A 26753-nucleotide genomic window follows, 5' to 3' on the forward strand; every position below is an offset into this window, starting at 1 on the left:
GGGGGTAATGATTTCCTAGGAAATGTTTACCCCCCTACCAAATATTCGGATTTAAAACCATCTTGCCCAAAGTGACTGTGTCTGTTAAGAGAAACTACGGATTGATATCAATTTATAATGTAACATTTGAGCTTGTCTTAGAAGTAACCAATAACCGATAGGGGGGTAATGATTTCCTAGGAAATGTTTACCCCCCTACCAAATCTTCGGATTTAAAACCATCTTGCCCAAAGTGACTGTGTCTGTTAAGAGAAACTACGGATTGATATCAATTTATAATGTAACATTTGAATTTGTCTTTGAAGTAACCAATAACCGACAGGGGGTAATAATTTCCTAGGAAATTATTACTCCCCTACCAAATCTTCGGATTTAAAACCTTCTTGCCCAAAGTGACTGTGTCTGTTAAGAGAAACTACGGAATGGTATCAATTTATAATGTAACATTTGAATTTGTCTTTGAAGTAACCAATAACCGACAGGGGGGTAATAATTTCCTAGGAAATTTTTACCCCCCTACCAAATCTTCGGATTTAAAGCCATCTTGCCCAAAGTGAGTGCATACACTGAGAGATCACTTTCAATGATATGAATTTTTAATGTAACTTTTGACTTTTCCTTTGAAATTTTCAGAAACCGACAAGGGGTTAAAGATTTCCAGGGGGTAAAAGTTTCCAGGGGTAAAAAATCCCTGTGACACCGGCAATTCACAACAAACGCCGAGGTTTGTTGTCGAAGAAAGTTTTGTTGTTGCATTACAATGAACGGTCACACACGGCTCATCACACAATTGAAACCATCAACAAGCTGAAATTAGAGTTATTGGAGCACCCTCCCTACAGCCCAGACCTAGCTCCATCTAACTTTCACTTGTTTGGGCCACTCAAGGATGCTTTGCGTGTCGCCGATTTGCCTCAGATTGAAACGTGCAAAATGTGGTGCAAAAGTGGCTTCACGATTAATCGAAAACCTTTTATTTGGAAGGAATACGTAAGCTCGTTGACCGTTGGGCCAAGTGCATTGATGAGGGAGATTACGTAGAAAAATTATGTGCATAGTATAACCCTAGCTTCATGTAAATAAATTGTAGATTGAAAGTGTAGATAATTTTTGACTTGCCCTCGTATATTAAAAATCCCACACAAGCTTATTACAAACCAGAAATTATAAGGGAGACGCTGGCAAGAGTATGTGATAAAATGGGGGTCGTGGTAGGAAGTAGGTTGAGAACCACTGCCCTAACCTCTTCAATTGTTTGTGATCTGAAAAATAAGACGCATTAATATATATTTCTTAACAAGATAAGGGAATTTTCAAAAAATACAAGGAAGAATAAGCTTTGAGCTTATTCATAAATTCAGGTTTATTTTGGTATTGGGAACATATATATTTAACTGTTTTTCTGTGATTGATCTTGATAATATGTCGTATAAATTTTTACACCACAATTATTTTACGATCATTTCCAAGTATTTTTTTTTTCGTTCATTTCCCTGTATATTTTACTATAATTGTCATTTATCTGTATTTCCTATGTTTCTGTGTGTTTGCTACATGTCTTATTCAATAATTTTCTAGATATGATTATAGGTATAATTTCTGTTCTTTTGGAAACAATATGGTTATTTTTTTTTATTTCATATCAATCTAATATCTTAATCGATTTTTTGTTTAGATAAGTAGCCCTGTCTTTCAAGAAATAAAGACAATTTTCTCTTTATTTGTTCTTCAGGCCTAAATTTCAGATTCTTTTAACCTATTTTCACTCTTAAGAGCCAATATTCGATATCATACTGTCATTAATTTTCTTTATTTTCAATTAAATGTACTTAAATCCATCATAGGCGATTCAAATGAATTCTTCTTTGTCCCAAAACTTCACCAAATTGGCTCCAAAACTGCATAGTAACCATTAAAAAAACATCATATAGCTAACCTTATTCATTTCTGCCAGTGATGAAGTGGGTCATGGGTAGCATGAGTCATGTCTTTTGTTCGGATCATCCGGGTCTGAGTCTCGCTTCTCAGACCCCGTGACCCAGACCGAACTGGTGATAAAAATAGACCCGGTGACCCAAACAGATCCGATGATCCAAATAGACCCGGTGACCAAGAAGCATTGGAGTTATCATTATTTTCCGTATTACTGCAGAATTTTGTAATTGATTAAGGATGCTCACTACTCGAACGTGAATATTTATTTGTTTGATTCTCGGTGTGACATATAGTATGGCCCAAAAGTAGGTATACAGTCCCGTACTGATGAATTCATTGCTTTTTATATCATTTCTTATTGTTATCCATCAGTTAGACTTAGTTTTTTTTATTATTATTACTAGCAGCGTTCACCCCGCTTCGCTGCGGTCACCCCGGAACGCAATAAACTTTGTTACTTAGATAATTTTTACTTTTTCGCTTTCAAGTGATATGATAAAAACCATAGTAGATTGCAGTAAATGTTAACATTATATCGCCTGTCATTTATGTTAACCCGCCCCGCTTCGCTGCGGTCACCCCGGAACGCAATAAACTTTGTTACTTAGATAATTTTTACTTTTTCGCTTTCAAATTGCAGTAAATGTTAACATTATAGCGCCTGTCATTTATGTTAACCCGCCGAGTCACACGGTCATGCGGGTTGCATATAAATACGTTTATTTTTACCTATGATGAACTAATAACAAAGGATTTGTACGTATGGACACCTGAATGGTCAATTATCTCAAGACACTGGTAATTGAAAATTAAAGTGATATGATAAAAACCATCTAGGGTCCAAATCCTAACAACCCCCCAAAAATGAAAGAAATTGGTTCAGCCGTATTAGCGTGATGAGCGGACAAAGGATTTTGTACGTTCTCTTTTATATATATAGATTTTTGCTCAGACTTCGGATTTTTGCATATTTGCATGTTTTTTTCCTGATGTGATACTGATATGCTCTTTAAACAGAAATTCGTTTCAGGTGTTTTGGAGTAAAATAGCAGAGTTTTATAGTGCATATATGTGCATATTTTGGAGGTTAGTGCATGTTTATCGTTAATGCATATAAATGCATATTTAAAGAACAACCAAAATGGAAATTTTTAACGTCCAACAACTTTCCTCATAAATGGAATTTCAAGTTTCTAATATAAATAGACTCAAGATCTTGAAATGGTTCATTGTTGGTTTAGGATATCTTCCAAGGTCATGCGACAGGAGAATAAGAAAGGGGTGAGTGATTCATCCTTCCGGTAATGATGAACGACTGTCACCTTTTTGGAAGAAGATATAAATAACAGTGTGAAATCACCTACAATAAAATTTCCACGTCATCCATCTCGTAAATTGTGTGGTCCTGTGACAATATAAGAATACCAAAAGAAAAATATTTCCATTTAGTTGTAGTGCGACATCTTGAAATTTGAATTTTAACTACCTCAAAATTTTGTCCCATTTTTGTCCACCCAAGAAAAAAAATGTACCATTCATATAAACAAGAAAGGACCATTTCAAAATTTCGGCGACATCGGTCACCTATAGTGCGACATCCTGGAATTTTAACTAGCTCAGAATTTTGGTCAATTTTTGTCCACCCCAAGAAAAAAATTGTACCATTCTAATAAATGAGGGAGTGTCATTTCAAACTTTCGGCCACTTCGATCCCCTGTAGTGCGAGACCTTTAAATTCAAATTTTAATTAGCTCAGAATTGTGTTGAATTTTTGAACATTTTTGTACCACGGAGAATAAATTCTGTACCACTGAAATAAATCAGGGACGGCCATTTAAAAATTTGGCTACTTGGATCATCTGTAGTGACACATTTTCAAATTTGAATTTCAACTATGTTGGTGATACCAAAATCTACAAAAAATAGGGAAAATTCAAAGCTAGTTAGAATTCAAATTTAAAGATGTCACGCTGCTGATGATCGAAGTGGCCAAAATTTTGAAATGGCCCTACTTTCTTAACTTGAATGGGACAACATTTTTGATGGTACAAAAATGTACGAAAATTGGACAAAATTCTGAGCTAATTAAAATTCGAATTTGAAGACGTCGCTCAACAGGTAATCGAAGTGGCCAATTTTTGAAATGACCCTCCCTCGTTTATTTTAATGGTACAAAAGGTTTTGTTTGTGGTACATGAGTACGCAAAAATTAAACAAAATTTTAAGTTTGTTAAAATTCGAATTTGAAGATGTAGCATTACAGGTGATCGAAGTGGACAGCTTTTGAAATGGCCCCCCTCGTTCATTAGAATGGAACACAATTTTTTCGTGGGTGGACAAAAATGGACATAAATTGGTCAAAATTCTGAGCTAGTTAAAATTCGAATTTGAAGGTGTTACACTAGGGGATCGAAGTGGCCGTAATTTTGAAATGGCCCTCTTTGTTAATTTGAATATTACAATTTTTTTCTTATGTGGACAAAAATGGGCAAAAATTGGACAAAGATATCGCACTACAACTAAATGGGCCAGAAATTTTCTAGAAGTTATCTTTTGAAACAATGGATTGAAGTTGAGAAACGTTAACAATTCAAGAAGAAAATATATTTCGCAAAGTGTATGCTAAACAAATAATATTTTCAAAGTGAGCTCGTTTTCAGAAGAGGACATTTCTATTTTGTTCGACACCAAAAGCTCAAACTTCAGCAGCACACTATTTCTTTGGCCTTCTTATATTTTCACAGCAGATTAAAGTCTGGTAAGGAGTTTCTACAACTATGAAACAAACCCGATATATATATATATGTGTGTGTGTGTTTTCATATTCGACAAAGTTCATTCCAAAGAAACCGTTGAAAAATATATGTCGGGAAGAAATTAACAACTTTTTTTAAAATTAGCTCTAAATTGATTAAAATATTTGCTTTACAAAATCTAAAACTTGTCACAGCAGTTACTTTCAGAGATAAGGAGATAAGTTCTTAAAGTTTTTCTTTAAAGTGTTTATGAGAGTATTTAAGTATAAGCTTGTGTTGCTTTGATACGTACCTCGGTTTCTCGAAAGGTAACTTTCCTACTAACAAGTAACACTTTCGAAGTGTAACACTCCGATTTTGATAAAATTTGGCAGGTAGATACTACACATAAAATAATCGAATACGTGTTTTTTTTTATTTTCTGCGGAAAAACGGTTTTAGGGGGCAAAAGCCCCCACCCACATAATTTAATTTTATGTTTTTTCATTTTCCCACACGTGGTTATTGCTCATAGTTTATATAAAAAAAGAATTAATAACACTTTGTTTGGGCTCAGCAGTATTTTTTTATATTCTAGACAACAAGTTTTACACGTCAATTAAACTTTGACGATCCCTCATAAGAGAAACATGCAGCTATTTTTTCTGTGCTTCTAACGCGATTGTATTCCGATAAACCTTGTAGTTATCTTTCAGTCCAATGTTTGACACAGACAGTTACAAACAACAAACGAGGAAGGACGTGTGTATGATGTCGTTAGGTCTCTGGATACTACCGTTACTGTTTCACCAGGTGATTCCGGGTCACCAGATCTGGTAGGCAATGTTTCTGACTGCCTCTGGATCTTCCGCTCCATCACTGATTTTTGCAATTTTAAAGATCCTTTGTAAAAATCTCTGCTGTCGGGATGTCAACTAACCTATTTAAACTTCGATTTCTATATAAACAAATTCTTGCCCTCACTCCTTTTTCTGTCGAAAGATGTTATGGGATTCTTCATCTTTAGATTACACAATAGGGAGTTAGTCATCGTGATGTTTAGAACCGCTGACACTTGCTTTAGCAAAAGGTTTAAGAAAACTGTAATTTATTGATGTTTAGAGCGTGATTTCCTAGTGTTTTCAAAAAGCGAACGTTTTGTATTAATAAAAATTTAGAATTTCTATACCAGTATTTAAGGATTTTGAATAATTGCTAACATGGTGTTTTGTGCTTCTCTACATTCTATGATTTTGAGATTTTAAACCGGAACCTGAATACGTTCAGATTAAACTTGACGTAGTAATTGAACTGCCTATTATTGCCATAATAAAAGTAAAATTTTGTTGTTTTTTTTTAAATTTGATATTGTTTGGAGATGACCCGTTTCCAGGGTCATATATGCACTGTGTGATTAACATAACCTCAAAATAAAATTTTGACAGGTGTTCTTCAAACATATTTGTAACATTGTAGTAGACGTCTGGGATTTCCATATCGTGTGAGATTGCCTATCCATGGGAGGTGAGTGGATTTGTCCGTGATTGCTGTGATTTCGTCTATCTTGTTGGTAACTGCAATTGGACCACCTGAAGTGAGCAGCAAGAGTGGGGTACAGTTGCCCCCTTCCCTGGCTTTTCGAAGGGTGTACAGTTCTTGGAAATGCATGTCAAAACACACTTATTTGCTCTCATGTACTACAGTACCTAATACACTTATATTAAATACTATAGTACTATATTAGAAATAATATATTTACTGTAGTTAATGAGGATATGTGCATAAATAATTGTTGTTTTATTTGATGTATTATGTGAACGCGTGCAGGGAAGAGAGAGAGAGAGACAGAGAGAGTGCGTGCGTGCGTTCGAAACTGTACTTGTGTGTCGATTTCTTGTCTCTCTTGTAATCCTTCTTTTGTCCACTCTAGGAATCGGTCTTTTGTTCATTCTAGGAATCGGTCGTTTGTCCACTCTAGGAATCGGTTTTTTGTCCATTCTAGAAATCGATCTTTTGTCCACTCGAGGAATTGGTCTTTTGTTTATTCTACGAATCGATCTTTTGTTCACTCTAGGAATCGGTCTATTGTCCATTTTGGAAATCGATCTTTTGTTCACTCTAGGAATAAGTCTTACATTCACTCCAGGAATCGGTATTTTGTTCACTCTAAGAATCGGTCTTTTGTCTATTCTATGAATCGGTCTTTTGTCCGCTCTAGGAATTAGCCTTTTACCCACAATTGAAATCGGTCTTTGGCAATCTTCAAAAAATATTGGCAAGATTAAAACTTCATATATTTCAGGTATTGGAGAAGGAATATAAAGCATAGAGTATTGTTGTTTCTGGCATCAGTTTAATCGCAAATCAACTACCAGCATAGATTCATTCAGAAATGTGAGTTTTACGTGATCCTCTATATACTGTCTTTACCAGAGTTTCTTATTGTAACGTATATGGGTACGTAAAATTTTGACTTCAGCTGTGAGATAACTGCTATTACCTCTGTATTTTTCTTCGTTTTTCGAGTTACAAATTAGAATATTTTTTTTAATGAAAATTTGATATTCTGACATAAGTCTCCAAGTATCTATTTTAATTACATATTTCTCAACATATCAGAGGAACCGTGGAGAAGAAATTGGATTCTGCTATTTTACAAATTCAAACATGAAGAAGGAAACTGGATTCTAGTAATCTACAAAATTCAAAAGTTAGAGAAACACATTCCAAAAAAACAATATCAGCTTTACTACAAAATAATTATTTACAACAGTTGAATTTTAATACAAGTTTACAGAGTTTTTCTTCTATACTTCTGTAATAATTTAAATTGTACATCTTCTGAGGAAATAACATTGTACTATCCAACTACAGCTTGAATTGTCATTTCTAGTTCAAGCTATGCTGAAAAAGAAAGAAAGAAAGGATACGTCATAGCAATTAACATAGTAGGCAACTCTATGAAAATGATTACTAGTTTATGTTAACATACACATGGTGCTCGGAAACAACACAGACAAACTTTAGAAGACAATTCCTTCCGCGAAAGTATAATAATAATAATAATAATAATAATAATAATAATAATCATAATAATAATAATAATAATAATAATAATAATAATAATAATAATAATAATAATAATAATAATAATAATAATAATATCAAATTTAGATCTATATGAGTAAGTTACAAGATGGCTTAGGTAGAGATGGTGATTCATGAAAACTTCTGCTATTGTGGTAACTGACCTGAAAATAATTACAGAATACCCTTGTTGATGATGATGATCCATAAATATTCGTCACAGTAGAGTGATTGTCTGCTTAAAATTTATCTGAACATTTTAGAAAGGGCCAGAACTTGAGAATGAAATGTCACATAAAAAAAAAGACTTGGCAATTATTTTGAGCCTAGATTCTATTAATGTGCTTATATCTAACTCATTTCAATGTACGTAGACCAACAGTAGAGTAAGACTGGGTCTTTTCATGAATAGGAAAGAAGAAAATTCTTGAGGTGTTCCGCTAAAGAACAGTGATTTAGTGCAAGAAAAACATTTCAGAACACCTTACTTTTGAAAAACGAAACCCAAAACCGCTTACTGGAAATGCTGTCACTTATACAAATATATCAGAATTGGGCATTTGTAGCGTAATTTAAGAACTTTCACTTCCAAAAATGTAACGAGCTTGGATATTTATTTATACAGAAATAGTCTATTTCAACCAGTAGCGTAGCCAGAATGTGTGTTTGGGGGGGGGGCCAAGTGCTGTTATAGGTACATATAGAGAAATTACAAACAAAAAAATATATAAACATAAAAATATATAAAAAATTACAAACATCAAAGTACGAAAGTACATTGTCGGACCTCTTTGGGGGGGCCGGCCCCTCCGCCCCCCCCTTCCCTACGCCACTGATTTCAACTTTGTTCCTTTATTTTTGGATTATTCTCCTTTAACCATTTACTGATTTAATTATAAACTTGTAAACTAGTAAATGCACGACATCTACTAATGAATTAATGGAATCTATTCCTCAAAGTAATCACTAAGCATTTTTACCCGATTACTTAACACTTCAATTATTACCTTTTTATTGGTCATATTTTTAACATACCCTCTGCAGGCTGTAGCTCCGAAATATATAAAATTTTCACGAGGGGAAATCATTTCACAAAGTTTGTTGGTGTTGTTTTCCGAAGACTCTACATAAAGGCTAATTCACACATAGAATGCTGTTCCCATGCCCTCCCCCGTCCGTGCCATGGCCCACGAAGTCTCACATTTCGGCGGCTTTGAAAATTCATTGAAAATGAATTCAATGAAAATTAATTCATTGGAAATTCATTAGGTTGTCTTTTTTTTTTAATTCACATGACGTGCCGTCCTCGTGTCGTTCCCTTACCAATACCCGATATTGTCCCCTTGAAAATAGACTGGAATAGTGGTGACGTTATTTCCTCTCCGCTACCATGGTGATCGCCATTTTGTTTTCTATACAAACGTGAGTGTGTAAATGAGGTGTTGAGTAAACAACGGCTGTGAAATTATTTAGAATTTTTAAATACTTTGAGAACGAAGTAAAGTTGGTGCAAAAAGGCGAAAATGCTCTTGAATCAAATCACGTGTCTTCCGTAATGTATGATGGTGAATTTAAATATTTAAAAGGCAGAGTGGAGGCAAACATGAAGAACTGAAGTAGAGGTAAGTTTGTATTCATTATTCGTTTGTATCCTCGATATATTGCACAGAAGGGGAACAAACCATGTGTAAAGATCGTGTTGATTTGTCTGTAGTATGTAATATTACAATTGTGTGTTCTCATCGAATCATATTTGGTCATTTATTTTGCCTTAGTAATTTTACGTTTACGATTAAGAATTTTATGTTGCCTACAGAATATCGAAAATATTTAGTAAAGGATTCTAGGATATTGCTTGTTCATTTTTGCTCAATTACATTAATGTTTACAATCAAACACTAACACATCACCATTTATGCGTTATTTCTCAGCCTTCGCTCGTGTTTGTATAGAAAATAAAATGGCGATCACCATGGCAACGAAAAGGATGTGACGTCACACTATTTCGCTCTATAAAAACAATCTCATAGTCGCGGCTTGACGTTCGTGATTATTCGGCTTTTCCCGGGAGTATTCGAAACGCCGTAAAGTTAACTAGAACCAATAACAACGTCTATCTCCTTGCAGTTTACCTTTGGAAATAGTTTAAGGTTAATTCACTAATAGTGTGTTGTTCCCATGCAACGTGCCATGGTCCACGAAGTTTCTTTTCAAACTTTGACAGCGAAATTTCATTGGGTTGTATGCTTTTAATTCACAAATGATGTGTCATTCCACGACAGTCCGCCTTGAAGAGAAACCAGCCCGTTCGTGGCTCTTCGGCCACGATCCTTCGACTTTATTCGGAGCACATGAAGCTCACAAACAACGTCTTGTTCCTTGCAGTTCGCTTGACATGAAATACTAGATAATGAGTACTATTTTCCACAAAACGAAACGAGAAATAAGTTTTTCTTATCTCGTCTCGTAAATTTAGTAAAAATCCCGTCTCGTCTTGACTCTTCAAGAATTCTTTCTCATCTCGTCTCAATTTGTCTCGTATCGTTTTGTAATTTTAATTACAAAATTAATGACATGACATTTTTCTTAATTTTATGTAGAAGTTATCATAATCCTTTTGCTTTACGAGGGGTCTACGAAGGGTGTAATATAACAAACATTTAAACCATATTTATTATTGGAATATATTGTATAATGACTTGCACAACTTTAAACATCGATAAATGCTCTTATTTTTGTTCCTAAAATTTCTCATATCTTCTCGATTCTCGTCTCGAAAACGGGATTGTCATGTTCTAATCTCGTCTCGAATTTTAAAAGATACTTTTCGTCTCGTTTTCACGTCTCGTGGGTAACACTAATAATGAGATTGTGACATTTAGTCAAGTCATGTATGTTGACCTAATTATAAATTGTATTTCAAATTATATAAGAAGTTCAGGAAAATAATATGTTTACAATAAATACAAGCGGTCTGTAAAATTCCTGTGCAGTATGAATTCATGCGTCTATGTAAGTAATGTATGACCTGTAAACCAATTTGCATGTACATATATTCCTTAAGGAAAATTATCGGTACTTTAACGTGCAGAAGTGTAGGTGTAGATGTTTGTACATCAATTCAGTCCGATTTTTAATATGTTTTACCCAAAACATGTAAACTAATCAACACGGTACTTCGAGTGCACAACAACTTTTCGAACATTCTGTTATGAGTACTCAAATTATACTTATCTCAAAGATTATCGTTACACATAACTGTGATGAAACAAAAATAAACGTATAAACATATAATGTTGCATTTGAAGCTACGTACCAAGTACTACTCCTCGTTATCTTGAGTTACCCATAAACTGGCCTTCCGTATGTTGCATAGCCTATTGGATATGCATACGCAATTGGTGCGGCAACTGCTTTAGCTACCGGTGCAGCTGCATATGTAGCAATGGGAGTTGAAGCGTAGGCGGTAAGAGTTCCAGCAGATTCATAATGACCAACAGGAGGAGCAGCTGCAGCGTAAGTAGCGACAGGAGCAGCTGCAGCATAGGTCGCGACTGGAGCAGGTGCAGCGTAAGTAGCGACAGGAGCCGGAGCGTAAGTTTTATGTACTGGTGCTGGTGCTGCGTAGGTGATAGCGTAAGTTGGTGCAGAAGCAGCGTAAGATGAAGCAGCATAGGTTGGAACAGCTGGAGAAGCATAAGCTTTTGCCACTGGTACTGCAATGTAGGTGGGAGAGGCTACAGGCTTAGCAATAGGAACAGCATAAGTTGCAACAGGAGTTGGTCCGTGTAAGGCATTTCGTTTATCCTTTGTGATCTCAGAAGATGCAGCTACAATGGCAAATGCCGAAAGTAAAGTAATCTGAAAGTAGAAGAAAATAATCAAAACATCCTTAAAATATATTTAGTGGTAAAAAAAAAAAAAAAAAAAAAAAAAAGCAGTGTGAATTTTAGTATGTTACAAATTAACTCGCTGAGAACAGAGAAAATAATACGGAAATGTGCACAGGAAACGACTTATTATGTGATATATATAATTTGAATGAATACTTTTTATCACTCATTCAATTGGAGTTGATACCATTTGTTTTAAATTTGTCATTTTTAGCCTGGAAACTGTGAAACAAGAAATATAGGCAAATTTTGTAGTTCAAATCATTAAGCCAGTGTGGCTGCTATACAACTTAAAAAAATATTTACAACAAATACACACAGTTGATTGAATCCTTGAATAATAATAGATTTAATCTGATACTCCGTTCTTTGCATATTAGAAATGTTTTTTTATATAAAATATTAAATTTTCAATTAGTTTTGAGATCAATTACAATATTATTAAGTATTTTTTTTTTCATAAAATAGCACAATAAACTGGAATTGGCAAGTGAAAGATAATATATTTAGAGAATAATTTACTTTAAATTGAGGTAAGACTGAAGATATTGATTTTTCAAGGGTTAAAATCTGATCATTATAAATTACGATTTCGAGGCAGCACTATTATATAAATTGTTTGAAATGTTCTCTTTGTATATATAATTCAGAAATACAATTTATCTTAAGTATAAAATGTTTTATTCCATAGATCCGATGTAAAATGAAAATTATGCACTAATAATAGCAAAATAATAGATATGTTATATTTCTGTAGTCATAAAATAGGAATTTCTTTCTTTTCTGTGCAAGAAATGTATTATAATTCCATTCTTCTGTCTTTTCTGTATTATAATTTCACCAAGAAGGAAATATTTTGAATAAACTTCAATATAATAACAGAAATGAGGAAATATTGGTTTAGGTTCCTCAGAGTGAACTTCAAAATTACTTACGTACAGTGCTTATATCCAGTATCATTAATCACTATTGGGAAGTTTCACTACATATCACTACATTATGAAACTAATATTTAGCGAGCTAAGGTTTAAATATGTGAACATCGATCTTAATTGGAATCACTTATTTTATTAAAAACTTGATATAGGCAACGGTATAGAATTATATATCATGACTGTAATGTTAAAAAGCTTATATAAACTGTAGTATGAAATGGACTACCTATCGTAGATATTTTTTCGTTTAGTGATTGTGTCTTTTCTAAATAATACGATATTAAAGAAGTCTAGTTTTTTCCAAGGTTTTTTCAACTTAATGAGTGTAAAATTAATTTCCCAAACTATAATCATACTTCATTTTATCCTGAAAGTTGTGTTACATTATATTAGTTCTAGTACCGTTAAAAAAAATTAAAAATTTACATTAATTATAATTTGATAGATTTGTGTGATGATATGGTAGAAGGTGGACAGTATAAATTGTTATGTCAAGTCTGTTATGCATGGTAAGTTATTATGCAGTAAGTGACCTACCAATTACATCAGAATTATTATTATTGCTATTAGTATTATTACAATTTGAAGTAAACACATTGAATCAAAATTAAATTTTGTCCTTCTACGTTTATGAGTGATATTTGACTGGAGTACTGTATAAAAGAAAATCCTTTTACAAGAAACATAATAGTTCTTAACTCTAAGTATTTAAATCAATTACTATATGCTCAATCATACAAAAACCATCATAGAAGATATGGGTGACGACATTAATTTTTTACTTCCATTTTTTAAAAACTGACTCATGAAATATGCTATTTTATGCGGTCAGTATGCAGAATGTCATCAAGGAGAGAGAGTGGTTCAAGTTCCCAAGTTCATATATTTAAAGTGTTTGTATACCTATCTCACTATGATAAATGTTTAATTTTGCGTAATATCTTGCTCAAGGGAAAAGTTTAGGTCTAAACCTGGAAACCCCTTTGTGTGTGCCATTGTGCAGGACTGCTGATTTACTTATTGTAAACAAAATTGTTATGAGAAAATTGTCCCAGCTATAATGATGTCTTCGTCACGACAATGTTAAACAGGATGTCAAAAAGATAAATTATTATTATTATTATTATTATTATTATTATTATTATTATTATTATTATTATTATTATTATTATTATTATTATTATTATTATTATTATTATTATTATTTAACAAATCTGGTTTTGCCAAAATTGAGTTTGAATAAAGCAAGGTTTAAAATTGAACAAATATTTCTAATTTCGAAACAAATTTTATAATTTTAAGAATTGCTACATGTTCTCATATCTACCCGTTGGAGTCAGGTTCAAATTTGTTTTTATGATTTGTGAGTAACTATTGTTCATTTTCCTTTGTTTAAGATTTCCATTTCTTTTACTAAAGCAATTGGAATGTGTCTACTTTCAGTACTGAATTTTACTCAAAATCAATAGAAATATTTGTATTTTTTTTTTTTTGATTGATGAATTAAAGCAAGATAAATTTTTGAGAGATTAACAAAACCAAACAGCGGGATTTTTGAACACGGTAAATATTTCATTATTATTATTATTATTATTATACGCTGTGAATATATATATCACAATTACAAAATTAGTATGATCAGAAGTATTTCAGGAACTACATGTTCGCACTGAACGAAAGCACTGAGCAGGAGCGTTGTAAACTTTTCTTTGAAACAATATCTTTCTTTACTTGTAATGTTCTCTTGCATACTCCTTAAACGAACCACATCGTTGCACAATTTATTTGGTTAATCTCGTATTGAACACTCATATTTAGTTTGCACATTTAGTAGTTTGTTTCTCGTTCTCAAAATCACTTTTTTACAAAGAAACCTTTAGATATAAGTTGTATATGCGAGTTGAACATCAGCATATTTGATGCTAATAACACTTGAACATACACAATTTTATTAGATTTCGGTTGTTCATAAAGTTTCATTTAAACTTTGTCGAACACTTATGGCTTTCATAGTAATTTTGATGGCACTTTCTCACTCTTATTCGGTAAATTGAGTATATAATAGTTGACAAAATATTGAGTGAACGGTACACGTGTTAATTTATTATATTATTATTATTATTTACGGAATATCGTACTATTGACAGAATGCGTTACCGACACACTTTTTAAAACTTACCAAAGTATTCATTTTCACCGGAGGTATATAATATCACAGATGAGAGATCACTACTGTTTTGCGCAAATAATATAGAAATCTCTTTATATATAGACCTATATATTACAACGATTCTTTTTCTTTTTTTTACAAGTTTGCTCCATATATATCTCCTTTTTCCTTGTTCCCTCCTTCCCACCCATTAGCTTTATTCGCGCGTTCCGATTCAGCAATGTAGATAATTTCATCGTGGGAAAATCACCCATACATTAGAACGACGTGATACACATGTATAGAAGAATATATATACTTCTTTATTTTGGCGCATGTGAAGTTTTCCGAATTTTATGAGTTATGTTATGTTGACATCGGCACTGAAGATTTCTGTCAGTTTTTCATACACCATAAATGTACGTAGTTTTTTCTTCTCAGCTTGAAAAAAAAAATCCCTGCTCCATTTAACAGACACATCTAATTATACGAATCAAGCACAGTAACTCTTGAGAATTAAGTTTAATTTTTTACGAAGAAAATGTGTTTCACTTTTTATTTTTTATCTTTATTTCCTTTTTTATTATTATTTTTTTCGTAATACTCTACCGCTACAATTAAAAGCACACCACGTATTCTAATTGCGTTACTAGTATTTCGTAACTTGAGCGTCAACAGTATCGTGTGTGTATATGTACATTTTTTTTTTATTATAAGTGGTTGTTAGTAATTATAATTAACATGGAAGAAGACAGTATAACACGGCTTTCAATTTTTCTGAGAAGCGTAACGAAGCTTAGTAACTGTCTATTACTTCTTCAAGGCAAAAGTCATTTACTTCTTTCCCCTACTATGATAGTGTCCTTCCCATGATACTGTACTGTATGCTTACAAAGTAGCGAATTACAATTTTTTTAGTCTTCTTCTTTCTCTTCTCACGTGTTGGAAATTAAATTGCTTGTTTTTTTTAATATTTATTTTTTTACAAGGAAATAAACAGCACAACAGATTTGACGAATGAGGAAAAATCGAAATAGATCAAAAAGTAAATGTTAATTAATGGATGAGATTTTTATTTCTATTGCTGAAGTGTGGTGGACAACATCGCGTCCGTGAATTTTCTCGGGGTACTTCAGTTTCCTTCAACATTCTCATTCCATTTAATACTCCATCATTGTTCACTTCCTTTAGCCTAAAGGACATAATTGTAGGACATTTAACTGAAAGATTATACTTCATCTTATTATTTTTTTTTTATTATTGCTGAAGTTTGCAAGTAGTATGTATGTCACTGTTGGAAAACATAAGCAAACAAACCAACAACATATACAATCTGCTACGTAACAGTGTACTTTTTTTACACCACAATAAATAAATAAATAAATAAATAAATAAATAAAGAATCTGTTCCAGTAGAATAGAAATTATCAGTTGTCATTGACAACAAACAACATACTTTTTTCGCGCCCCAAAAATTCATTTTTCCCGATTTTCTCAAAAACTACTCATGAGAATTTGCAGTTAAGTATGTAATTTTGTTCAGTTCAATGTCATCTTTCGATTTGACATATGTCTTACCCTTGTGCACAACATATTAATTTATAAAGGAACTTCTTCGTGTGTTGTATGGTTAGTGTACGCATTTTTGGGGGTGGTGGTGATGGAAGAAGTTCGGGTTTGACTTGCCGTGAGAGCTCACGTGTTTTGCATCCACATTAGGTTCACGTTTCATATAGTCTTGGTGCTGAACGAGACGCTAAACTCTAAAAATCAACCAATTATGGTTAAGCAACAATTAAAGTTTTAGACTTGATTATAAGTTTGGGATATATCTTATCAACTGTACTATATACTGCCATCCTCATAGTGCAATAGTGGAAAGTTTGTTGAGAGTACATTATGGTACAACATAAATTTTTAGATTTGCAAAAATAAAATAGTTTGTTCTCAATTTTTCGAAAGCTACGCATCAGGATTTATACCCATCCACACTGTTTTCTTAAATCCAATGAGATCCATCGAACCGTATATTTCTTGTCTTGGAGCATTTTTATTTCGTTTTGCCTGTAATGTTGTAAAAATTATTATAAATGAACAAACTCTATGGTCAAAGAAATCCAACAGTTCTGCAAGAACCTCCCTCACACTGGATCCTACTCACACCAGTCAGTAGTATTCGTTGATACCAATCTTTTGGGGCGAGCAGTCACGGGTTGAATTCCAGATGGGAACACTCGGTTGAAAAGATGTGATAGGTTTTCTAGGCCATCTATTCTGAGTGAAGTTTTCGCTGGATGTTCCACATTCAAACCAGACAAATGCTGGGATGGTACCTAACACACAGGCCCTAGGCTGACTTATTCCTTACCCTTTCCCCAGATAATGTGCTCACCGAAGGAAGGCATCCCTCATACGCGACAGGCCCTTCGTATTTTCTCATTTTCTTGGCGACTCTAAAAGGGATCAGCATCTTTGTCACCGTAGGGAGCACCTACAATAATGCAATACCGGAGGAATACTGCAAATGATCATCTGTGTAATGAAAGCCATAATTACAAAGTTTTTGTATACGTAGTATCCTAATCTTAATTATCAAAACTATCTCTCTACTCCATCTATTTAATTCCTGAGTTTGGTTTATACTTTTTCTGAATCACAAGAGAAAGAATATTGGCCATCTTATCCTTGTTCTACTGATTTAGTTGTTACACTAGTTATGTTAGAGTAAATGGGCTAGAATCTAACTTCGCGTAAACCAATAATTTGACTGTTTTGATCTTGTATTCCCAATTCCAATTTCACATACCTCCTAGGAGCTGTATTGGCAACTGAGTTGATTGGCAAATGTTCAGCAAGGTCGCTAATTACAACCTAGCACCAATGCTGACAGTTGGGTAACCTACCGTTTCCCACTTTCTGTCCTGCTAATTATGCTGCTAAGATTATACATCTCTTGATCTTGTTTATAGGATATTCGGAAGTGTGTAATTATTAGGGAGTTTTGTGTTAATCCATCGTTCATCATTCTTTTTCTTTTTCTTTTTTTTTAAATGTTCTTTTCTCTCTCTCTCAAAACGCAGTTTTGGAAAATCTTTAACCTTGTGTTCATCTTTTTGAGTTACCGATCAATTTTTCCAGTGATGTCACGGGTTTCAAGGTCACTAGGGTTACAACATTTGTTCGCGCGGAGAGAAAAATCGAGTGCATTTAGAAGAGAAATCAGTAGATTCTAGCTACTGGCGGTTTTCCTGGCGTTTCTGCTTCTGTCATGGCAGGTGAACTGTAATCTGAGTTGCGGTGCAGATTTTTCTGTACTACGTTGGAGTCAAGTTATGCTAGATACCGCATATGTACTCCTCATCTTTGTAGTATGTTCCGTACAGATTTTCTGTATGCTGCTACGTACTCATTACCCCTCCACCCGCCTCCGTATATTTATTTCCAGCTAGAAGGTAAATCAAGATCGTATACAAGAATGGAAATCTGTAGTGTCTGTATACAACCAGATAATGCGTCTGTCTTAGGTTTATTTCGGAATGTTGACAATTTTCTTAAAATTCGAGATACCTTACCCAATATAGGACAGGTGGCAACCTTAGTCTTCCAAGTGACGCTTCACGAACTTCATGATCCGTTCCGTCACTGCAAATTTCATGACCATACTACAATACAAGAGATAAAATTACGTATTGTATTTCATAATTGATCTATTATTAATTTTATTTTCTTCGCATGGAATCGGTACTAAAATTAACTTTATTCCAGATTTACCACCCGAGTTGAGTTGAGTTGAGTTGATTTTAGTTTAGCGTCCCTTTCAGCAGCGAGGCTATAGGAGACGTGGACCTACTGATTAACATGGAATCCGAAACACATGAGCTCCCGCCAGATTTACCACTCGAATACTGAGGTCTACTTACATGCAAGACTTTCATTTAGCACTCCCCGTAGCCTTAAAGCTTTCTCAATGACTTTAAATACACGTGTTCGCAGATTCAAACCTTATAATGCCTTGAAATTAAAAAAAAAAAGTTCGCATCCTATTTTAATTGTAGGTCACGTTCTTCGTATCCTTGCCGTTACTGAAGGACGTAAAGCAAAATTACTACTTTAAAAAATCACGGAATTTTGAAAGTTCCTCTACTACTTGCGCTGGCATCTCTGCAACATGTAGTCCCTGATGTGATTCTCGGTGGGAGAGCTTTAAATGCACTATGATAGTTCGGATTCTACTTTTAATGGTAGATCCCACGTCTTATATGTGTCCTCGGTGCTATAGAGAGACTCTATATTTCACGAAACAAAGGATTTTTGAACTTGTACATCGTTACCCGTCTAAGCGATATGACAAAAACTATCTCAGATTCGAACTTCATCTAGGTTGAAAATTTGATCGAGATCGGTCCGACGGTTTAAGTTGGTTCAAGTTTTATTTATTTTTATGCATCTCCCCCTTCCCTTTTCTTTCCCCTCCCCTAAGTTCTACAGTCAAAGTGAAATGATAAAAAAAACATCTCAGGCCCGGATCTCATCTATGTTGAAAATTTGATCGAGATCGGTTGGTTCGTTCAAAAGTTAAGTTTTATTTATTTTTATATATAAATCTCCCTCTTCCCTCCCCCTCCCCTAGGTTCTACCGTCAAAGTGAAAATTACAACGATATATGGTTATTATAATGATATTGTCAATCTGTACCTATTTTGTCGATACATGATCAGAGGCGCGATAACCAAACATATATACAGTTAAAAGAGAAAACAAGTAATTAATCGGTTGTCATGGTAAACATTATTATGAACACGATACATAAAAAAGTATGGTTATTGATGTATAGTGTATGTATAAATGGAAGAATAAATCGACATAAGTCGGTATGTATAATATTATAACTCATTGAGATAGATTTGATGTATCTACGAATTAGGGCTAGAACGAAAAACAAAAATAACTCAAGTATTTTTCGTTTTATCTGGTGCCGTAGACCCGGGAGTAACGACCTTAAGTTCTGAATACGAGTATGGACGAGGTATATTTGTATACATATATTATCTCTTTTATGAGTTTCACCGTTTTGAGAAGTGGGAAAAGAATTCAAAGAACTAGTGATATGCAAAGTTCAGATGTTATGGACGTACCAAGTACTTTAGTGGAAACCATTCCTGAAAATACCGAAACATGGTCAGTGTAATCTTGTTGATACGATCAGTCAACTACTATTTGTTAAACTGGAACAAATACAAAAATCGAATGATGAAAAGCTGGAACAAATACAAAAATCGAATGATGAAAAGCTGGAACAAATACAAAAATCGAATGATGAAAAGTTGGAACAAATGCAAAAATCGAATCAACTACTAACTGTTAAGCTGGAACAAATACAAAAATCGAATGATGAAAAGCTGGAACAGATACAAAGATCGAATGATGAAAAGCTAGAACAGATACAAAAATCGAATGACGAACAGTTAGACCAAATATTGACGCAACACAAATCTCTTGCAGAGAACTTGCAAGTATTGTTTGAAAAAGTTAATGGTACTGGTGTGAATATGAAAGTAAAACCGGAAGAAGGTCAAAAGAAGGTCGATGGACGAAATGAGAATATTGAAGAACAGGATGAAAACGAAATAGCTGAACCTGTGGTGATTGGTGATGCGGTAGATGTTACAATTAAAGAAGAACCATCATCTCCGGCCAAGGAGACCACCACCACTACTACTACAGGCGTATTCAAAATTGAAGTGAAAGGCCTGCCGAGATTATACAGGTTAGGGGAATTGAAGAAATTGTTGACAGACGATTTGAAGTTGGGAAGCCATACTATTAGGTCACCGAAAAGAGCGAGTCCTTGGATTTATTTGATCTTCAAAACTGAAGAAGACCAACAGAAGGCAGTAAAGACCTTGAATGGATACAGTTGGAAGAAGCGAGTTCTTTCAGCTAAAGTTGCGGAAACTGATCAACGTAAGGGAAAATTGGAAAAGTCTGATGATAAGGATTCTACAAAGGCGAAAGTTGAGTTACCTGTAGAAAATAGAATAAAACCTTTGTGGGATATTACTTATGAAGAACAGTTGAAGAAGAAGACTGAAGAAAGAAAAGAGAAGAATGAAGGACTTGCAGACTTTCTGAGGCATTTGCCTATAGGGAAGATTAAGGATGATTTGAAAGATTATTTCCAAAACAGAGAAGGAAACAGCTTGAATGTAACATCGCTCTATTTCCAGACCTTCACTGAAAAGGAAGAAAGTGAGAAACCTCCACCACTGCAGCTGTTGTTCGGAAAAGAATATGTGAAAGAAACTATCTGTGACATGAGTTTCCGAATATCTCCAGATTCTTATTTTCAAGTGAAGACTTCGGGAGCCGAGCAGCTTTATACTTCCATCGCGGAAGTGGTTGAAGTTGACGAAGAAACTTCCTTGATAGATGTGTGTTGTGCCACTGGAGGAATTGGATTTACTCTTGCTAAGAAATGTGCTCAAATTCTTGGCATAGAAATGTCGAACCAGACATTTGAAGATGCAAGAGCCAATGCCGTAAAGAATGTCATCACAAACAGCGAGTATTTTGTTGGACGGACTGAAGATATTTTGCCCACCGTATTGGAGAAAGTAGCTGGAAAGAAGATACTTGTTATTGTAGATCCACCTAGAGCTGGGCTTCATCAGAAGTTCAGCGACGTAATGGAAGAGTAGAGCAAGAACAGGAAAATAAATATCAGATCAAAGTTGGTGACATGGTACTAAAACAGGCAAATCTATAGGATTTCGCAATATTGATGAGCTGAAGGTATGGCAACCTTCGGAAATCACATGAAACAAATGGCTGAAGCTAGTTGAAACTTTAGTCAACCCTGATGTGTTAACTAAATTAAACTTGGATAACAATTCTTAATCTATTCTCTCAGATGTTGCGAGTTATGATGTGAGTACTTCATTTGAATTTTATAAGTGTGCAATATATTGTGATATGATTATGATATACTTGTTGTTTGAAATATTTTATGTTGTTGATTCATTCTGTCTTTGTGATAACTTGTAGTGTTGTGTTCATCTTCATTTTTACCTTACGTGTTCAAAAGAGATTTGATTGTGTTAAATTGAAATCCATGACATTGATCTTAAATTGTAGTTTCTAAGTGTAATTAATGCCTTCTAATCTGGTTGATATTTGATATGATGACGATCTTAATTATAATCAATGTTGTTTGTATACAGATGTCCTTTGCTCAATACCAAAGGGAACCGTTAACTAGTAACTCTGTGTAACCCACCAGCTAGCTATAATTTTTGAATAAACCCGTAATCAATATTTTTTTTTGAATCGACGCTTTTCTGATATACAATTCGTAATAAAATAAAATGTTTTTATGAATGAATTAATATATATATGGAGAAGGAAGAGAAGAGAGGACTACTTATATTGATGTAATAATAATTAATACGAGGGCTGATGTAATAATAATTAATACGAAGGCTATTCAAAAAGTGAATGTTTGAAAATATTTTTATCCAGGGTTCTTTCCTTCACTGTAATACTGTTACGGAATTCCCATTCTGGGCGACATTTTATACAACGATATATTGTTATTATAATGGTATTGTCAATCTGTACCTATTTTATTTATGCATGATCAGAGACGCAATAATCAAACATATATACAGTTAAAAGAGAAAAAAAATGAAATGAAATCTTTGAGTTTTACGTCCCACGATTATGCCGGTTAGGCTAAAGGAGATGGTGATGATGAGTGATGAATGAAATGGTGGAATGAAGAAAGTGGGAGGAAACGGGAGACCCCCGAGAAAACCCACGCACACGGAGTTAAAAGAGAAAACAAGTAATTAAATTAATCGGTTGTCATGGTAAACATTATTATTGACACGATACATATAAAGGTATGGTTGTTGATGTATAGTGTATGTATAAATGGAAGAATAAATCGACATTAGTCGGTATGTATAATATTATAACTCATTGAGATAGATTTGATATATCTACGAATTAGGGCTAGAACGAAAAACAAAAATAACTCAAGTATTTTTCGTTTTAAAATATAGAAAACTTTTCAGTTTTCAACCTCACCTAGGTTGAAAATTTGATCGCGATCGGTCTGTTGTTCAAGGGATTAAGAGTCACAAACATAGTCACTTTCAATTTTATAAAATAGATTAGACTTTGACTAGCTGGGGGCCGCCCCATGACCCTCTCGTTTACTCAGCCTACAGTCTCACGTCTCTTATGTGTCAACTTTGCATCAAAAGTGAATTTCGTGCATTTCCTGAATTTGGCTCAGCTGGGTGCTTCGCCCCCTGACTCCGCGTTTACTCAGCCTACGGCTTCGCTCCCCTTAAACCCATAATTCTACCAAATTTCAAGTTTCTTTTTTCGTATTTCAACTATGTATGATAAGATTTTGTATTAGAAGAAAACGCCCATTTAAATAACATGGGAATTTCTTCATCCACCTTTAGACCCCTTAAAAACTAAAAATTATCACTTTTGGCAATTTTTCTGTGGGATAGTTCCGGAAAGCTGCAATCATGCCAAATTTCATCATTCTAATCTCGCCTTAAGGGCTTAAACATTTTGGGGAGTAGAAGATGCCTCATACAAAAACATGGGAAAAAATGCATCAAAAGATTGCGGTCTTGGCTAATAATTACATTAGGTCAGGACTCAAACTTTTTATACTGCCTCTAAATCGTTTTCGGTTTTTTTTTTTTTTTTTTTTTTTACGTAATAAGCATATCATACTGAGTTAAATTATAGTTTGAGTTTGACTATACTATATGAAATTCTCGAGATATGTGGCGTACAAAGAAAGTGTTTGATTGAATGAAATATATTGTTTTTTTTTTTTTTATCAGAGATCACACATTTTTTGAACGGCCCCTAAATACAGTTTTAGTTTTTTTTTAACAGAATAAGCACAAAATACTGACTTAAGTGATAGTTTTGGTTAGGCAACACTGTATGTAGTTCTCGAGATATGAAGCGTACTAGAAAATGCTTGATTGAATGAAATATATTCGATTTTTTAGATCAGGGGTTTCAAAAATTTTGAATGGCCCCTAAATCGAGCTTTCGTTTTTTTTTTTTTTTTTTTAACGTATAAAGTATAACATACTAAGCTAAGTGGTAGTTTTAGTTTGGCCAGAGTATAGGTCTATGTAGTTTTCGAGATGTAAGGCGTACAAGAAAATGTTTGATTGAATGAAATATATTGGATTTTTTTTATCAAGAGCCACAAAAGTTGTGAATGGCCCCTAAATTGAATTTTCGTACATTTTACGGAATAAGTATAACATACTGAGTTAAGTAGTAGTTTTGGTTTGGCTACACTATATGTGGTTCTCGAGATATGAGGCGTACAAGAAATTTTTGATTGAATGAAATTTATTTATTTATTTTGGATCAGGGACCATGAAAGTTTTGAACGGTCCCTAAATCAAGTTTTTGTATTTTTTACGGAATAAGCACATCATACTGAGTTAAGTGATAGTTTAGTGTGACTACACTGTATGTAGTTCTCGGTATATAAGGCGTACAAGAAAATGTTTGATTGAATAAAATATATTGGAATTTTTTGATCAGAGGCCACAAAATTTTTGAACGGACCCTAAATTGAGTTTTCGTATTTTTTCTGAATGAGCACATCATATTGAGTTAAGTAGCTCAAGTGGTAGTGCGTTGGCATCGCATTCGGGAGATTGTGGGTTCGATTTCCGATGCCGACCATCCTGACTTTGGTTTTCCAGTGTTTTCCTCAGTCCTACCAACCAAATGCCGGTATGGTACCTGCTAAACAGGCCCCGGCCGATACCTTTCCAAATCGTTTCCATTGTTGTTGTTGTTAGATATCCAATATAAAATGGCCTTTAAGCTGTATCTGGTGATTGTTAAATAAATAAATAAATAAGTGGTAATTTTGGTTTGGCTACACTATATGTAGTTCCCCGGATATAAGGCCTACAAGAAAAGTTTTGCCTGAAACATATGGGATCTTTTGATCCAAAAACATTCTACCCGGGTTCGATTCCCGGCGGGAGCTCATGTGGTTCGGACTCCACGTTTATCAGTAGGTCCATGTCTCATATAGCCTCACTGCTGAACGGGACGTTAAACTTTAAAAAATCAATCAATCAATCAAAAACATTCTACAGTTGAAAATTTGAATTTTTGGTGATATACTTAGATAACGATAGTAAAAAGCAAACAAGCATACGAAGTTTCAAAATTTTTATTCCAATTCCAAGTACTTAAAATATGAGCTTATAAGTCCAAAAAAAAAAAAAAAAAAAAAAAAGTCTCATTTAAGTAACATGTAGAATTTCATCTCCTCTTTAGATTCCCTACAAATTAAAAATCATTCGCTTTTGGCAATATTTCTGTCGGTTAGTCCGAAAACGCTACAATCATGTCAAATTTAATCATTGTAGCCCTACAGGAACCGAACAATAATTTTGTGGTGTAAAGGTATTCCATATAAATAACATGGGGAAGATTTTTCAATTCCCATAAAACCACTCTAAAGTTGGATTTTTTTTAATTTTAGTGATTTATTTAGGTAACGCTAACGAAAACGATCAAGCATACCAAATTTCAAGTTTTTATTCCAATTACAAGTTTCTAAAACATGAGATTATATGTCCAAAAAAAAAAAAAAACATTTAAATCAAATGGGGAATATCTTCATTCTTCCTTTAGACCCTGCAAAAATTAAAAATGTTCACTTTTGGCAATTTTCCTGTGGGTTATTCCCGGAAAGCTACAATCATTGCCAAATCCGAACTTTCCACCTCAACCGGAAGTACTTGTTTATTTTATGTCAGTTCATGTAGTTTTATGTATAGTTAGGATTTGGTGCTAAAAGTGCTTCCTTATAGGCGTAATGGTTGTTTTGTGGTCTGTAGACTAATGGTTGTTTACTGTGCGGTTCCGGGTTCGGGTTCCTATGGGGTTACTTCCTCAATTCAGACACGTGCACATGAATTTATTTTAGGCGGGATCCAAATTCAATATGAGATAAATTATATTAAAATTTGTAAAATCACCTGTAAAATTAAAATAAATTTACAGACAAGTTGAGATTTTGCAGGGTCCGGACCCCCCAGGACACACATCGTGCGTACATCGCTCTCTCGAATGCAACCTGAGTAGTGATTCAGTCTCTACTTACAAAGTAAATTCCTGAAAAGGGACGTTAAACCATAGCATCCAATAGACAGAAAATTTATCTTTTCCATATAACTTAATCCTTTTTTGGGGAACAGGATTTTCATCACTTACTTAATTGACATAAAGTTGTTGTAACAGTTGCAAGGAAAATTGAAACTCTCAGTTTCTTTTGGTTGAATCAGTGATTATTCGTTTATCTTCTTGAATCCTATTAAACTTCTATATCCTTTTAGGAACATTACTTAGGAGAAAAACATTTGTCGTCCTCTTTTTATACAACAAATGCAGAAATGGAAGTAAGAGAAACTGTTTGTGTCCACTTCATGTAAATTTATTTTTCCGTCTTATGTAAGCAGAGACTTTCTAAGTTCTTGCTCCTGATGAAAACAAATCAAAAAACACGAATCATTCTATTGTCATCTTAACTAAATAACTAACTTTACAATTTACGCAGAGGGACGCCTAACATGTGTTACTGTTTTGATTATAATGAATAACTGAAAGAAATCTGAAATCAATTATATCTGAGTTATTGAAAATTGTGTTGTTATAGCGATATTTTCGGAATGGAATTCAATGGTCTACTTTTTGTGGTTTCATATCGAAATGATTGCGTATTCATTAAATTAACATTTATTATGTAAATTAATAGCTACTTATACGTTAAATGTTAGTGGCAAACATTTTTCTAAAATATTGTAACCTATTTAAGGAAACAAAATTACACGAAACTGTTTTGTTTTCATTTTTAAAATTGCTACTATGCAGCGCACCATCTATGAGCTAAATATATAATTTTTGATATTAACATATTTACCGTATGACCGTACATAAT

At 33.8% G+C, this 26753-nt stretch overlaps 1 protein-coding gene across 1 annotated transcript in view; it reads right to left on the minus strand.

The window, feature by feature from the left end:
* Window positions 1-14872, minus strand: part of LOC145661003 (uncharacterized) — a 34988-nt gene extending 20116 nt beyond the window's left edge. Inside the window, exons 1-2 of the mRNA XM_081726440.1 lie at window positions 14765-14872; window positions 11104-11618 (exon numbers count right to left, since the gene is read on the minus strand). Coding sequence (XP_081582566.1) covers window positions 11104-11618; window positions 14765-14776 — 527 coding nt within the window. The 5' untranslated portion in view covers window positions 14777-14872. The remainder of the gene's footprint in view (window positions 1-11103; window positions 11619-14764) is intronic.
* Window positions 14873-26753: the final 11881 nt, after the last annotated feature.

This window comes from Thermobia domestica, chromosome 9 (assembly GCF_964235325.1).
Source record: "Thermobia domestica chromosome 9, izTheDome1.hap1.1, whole genome shotgun sequence".
Classification (NCBI taxonomy): Eukaryota; Metazoa; Arthropoda; class Insecta; order Zygentoma; family Lepismatidae; genus Thermobia; species Thermobia domestica.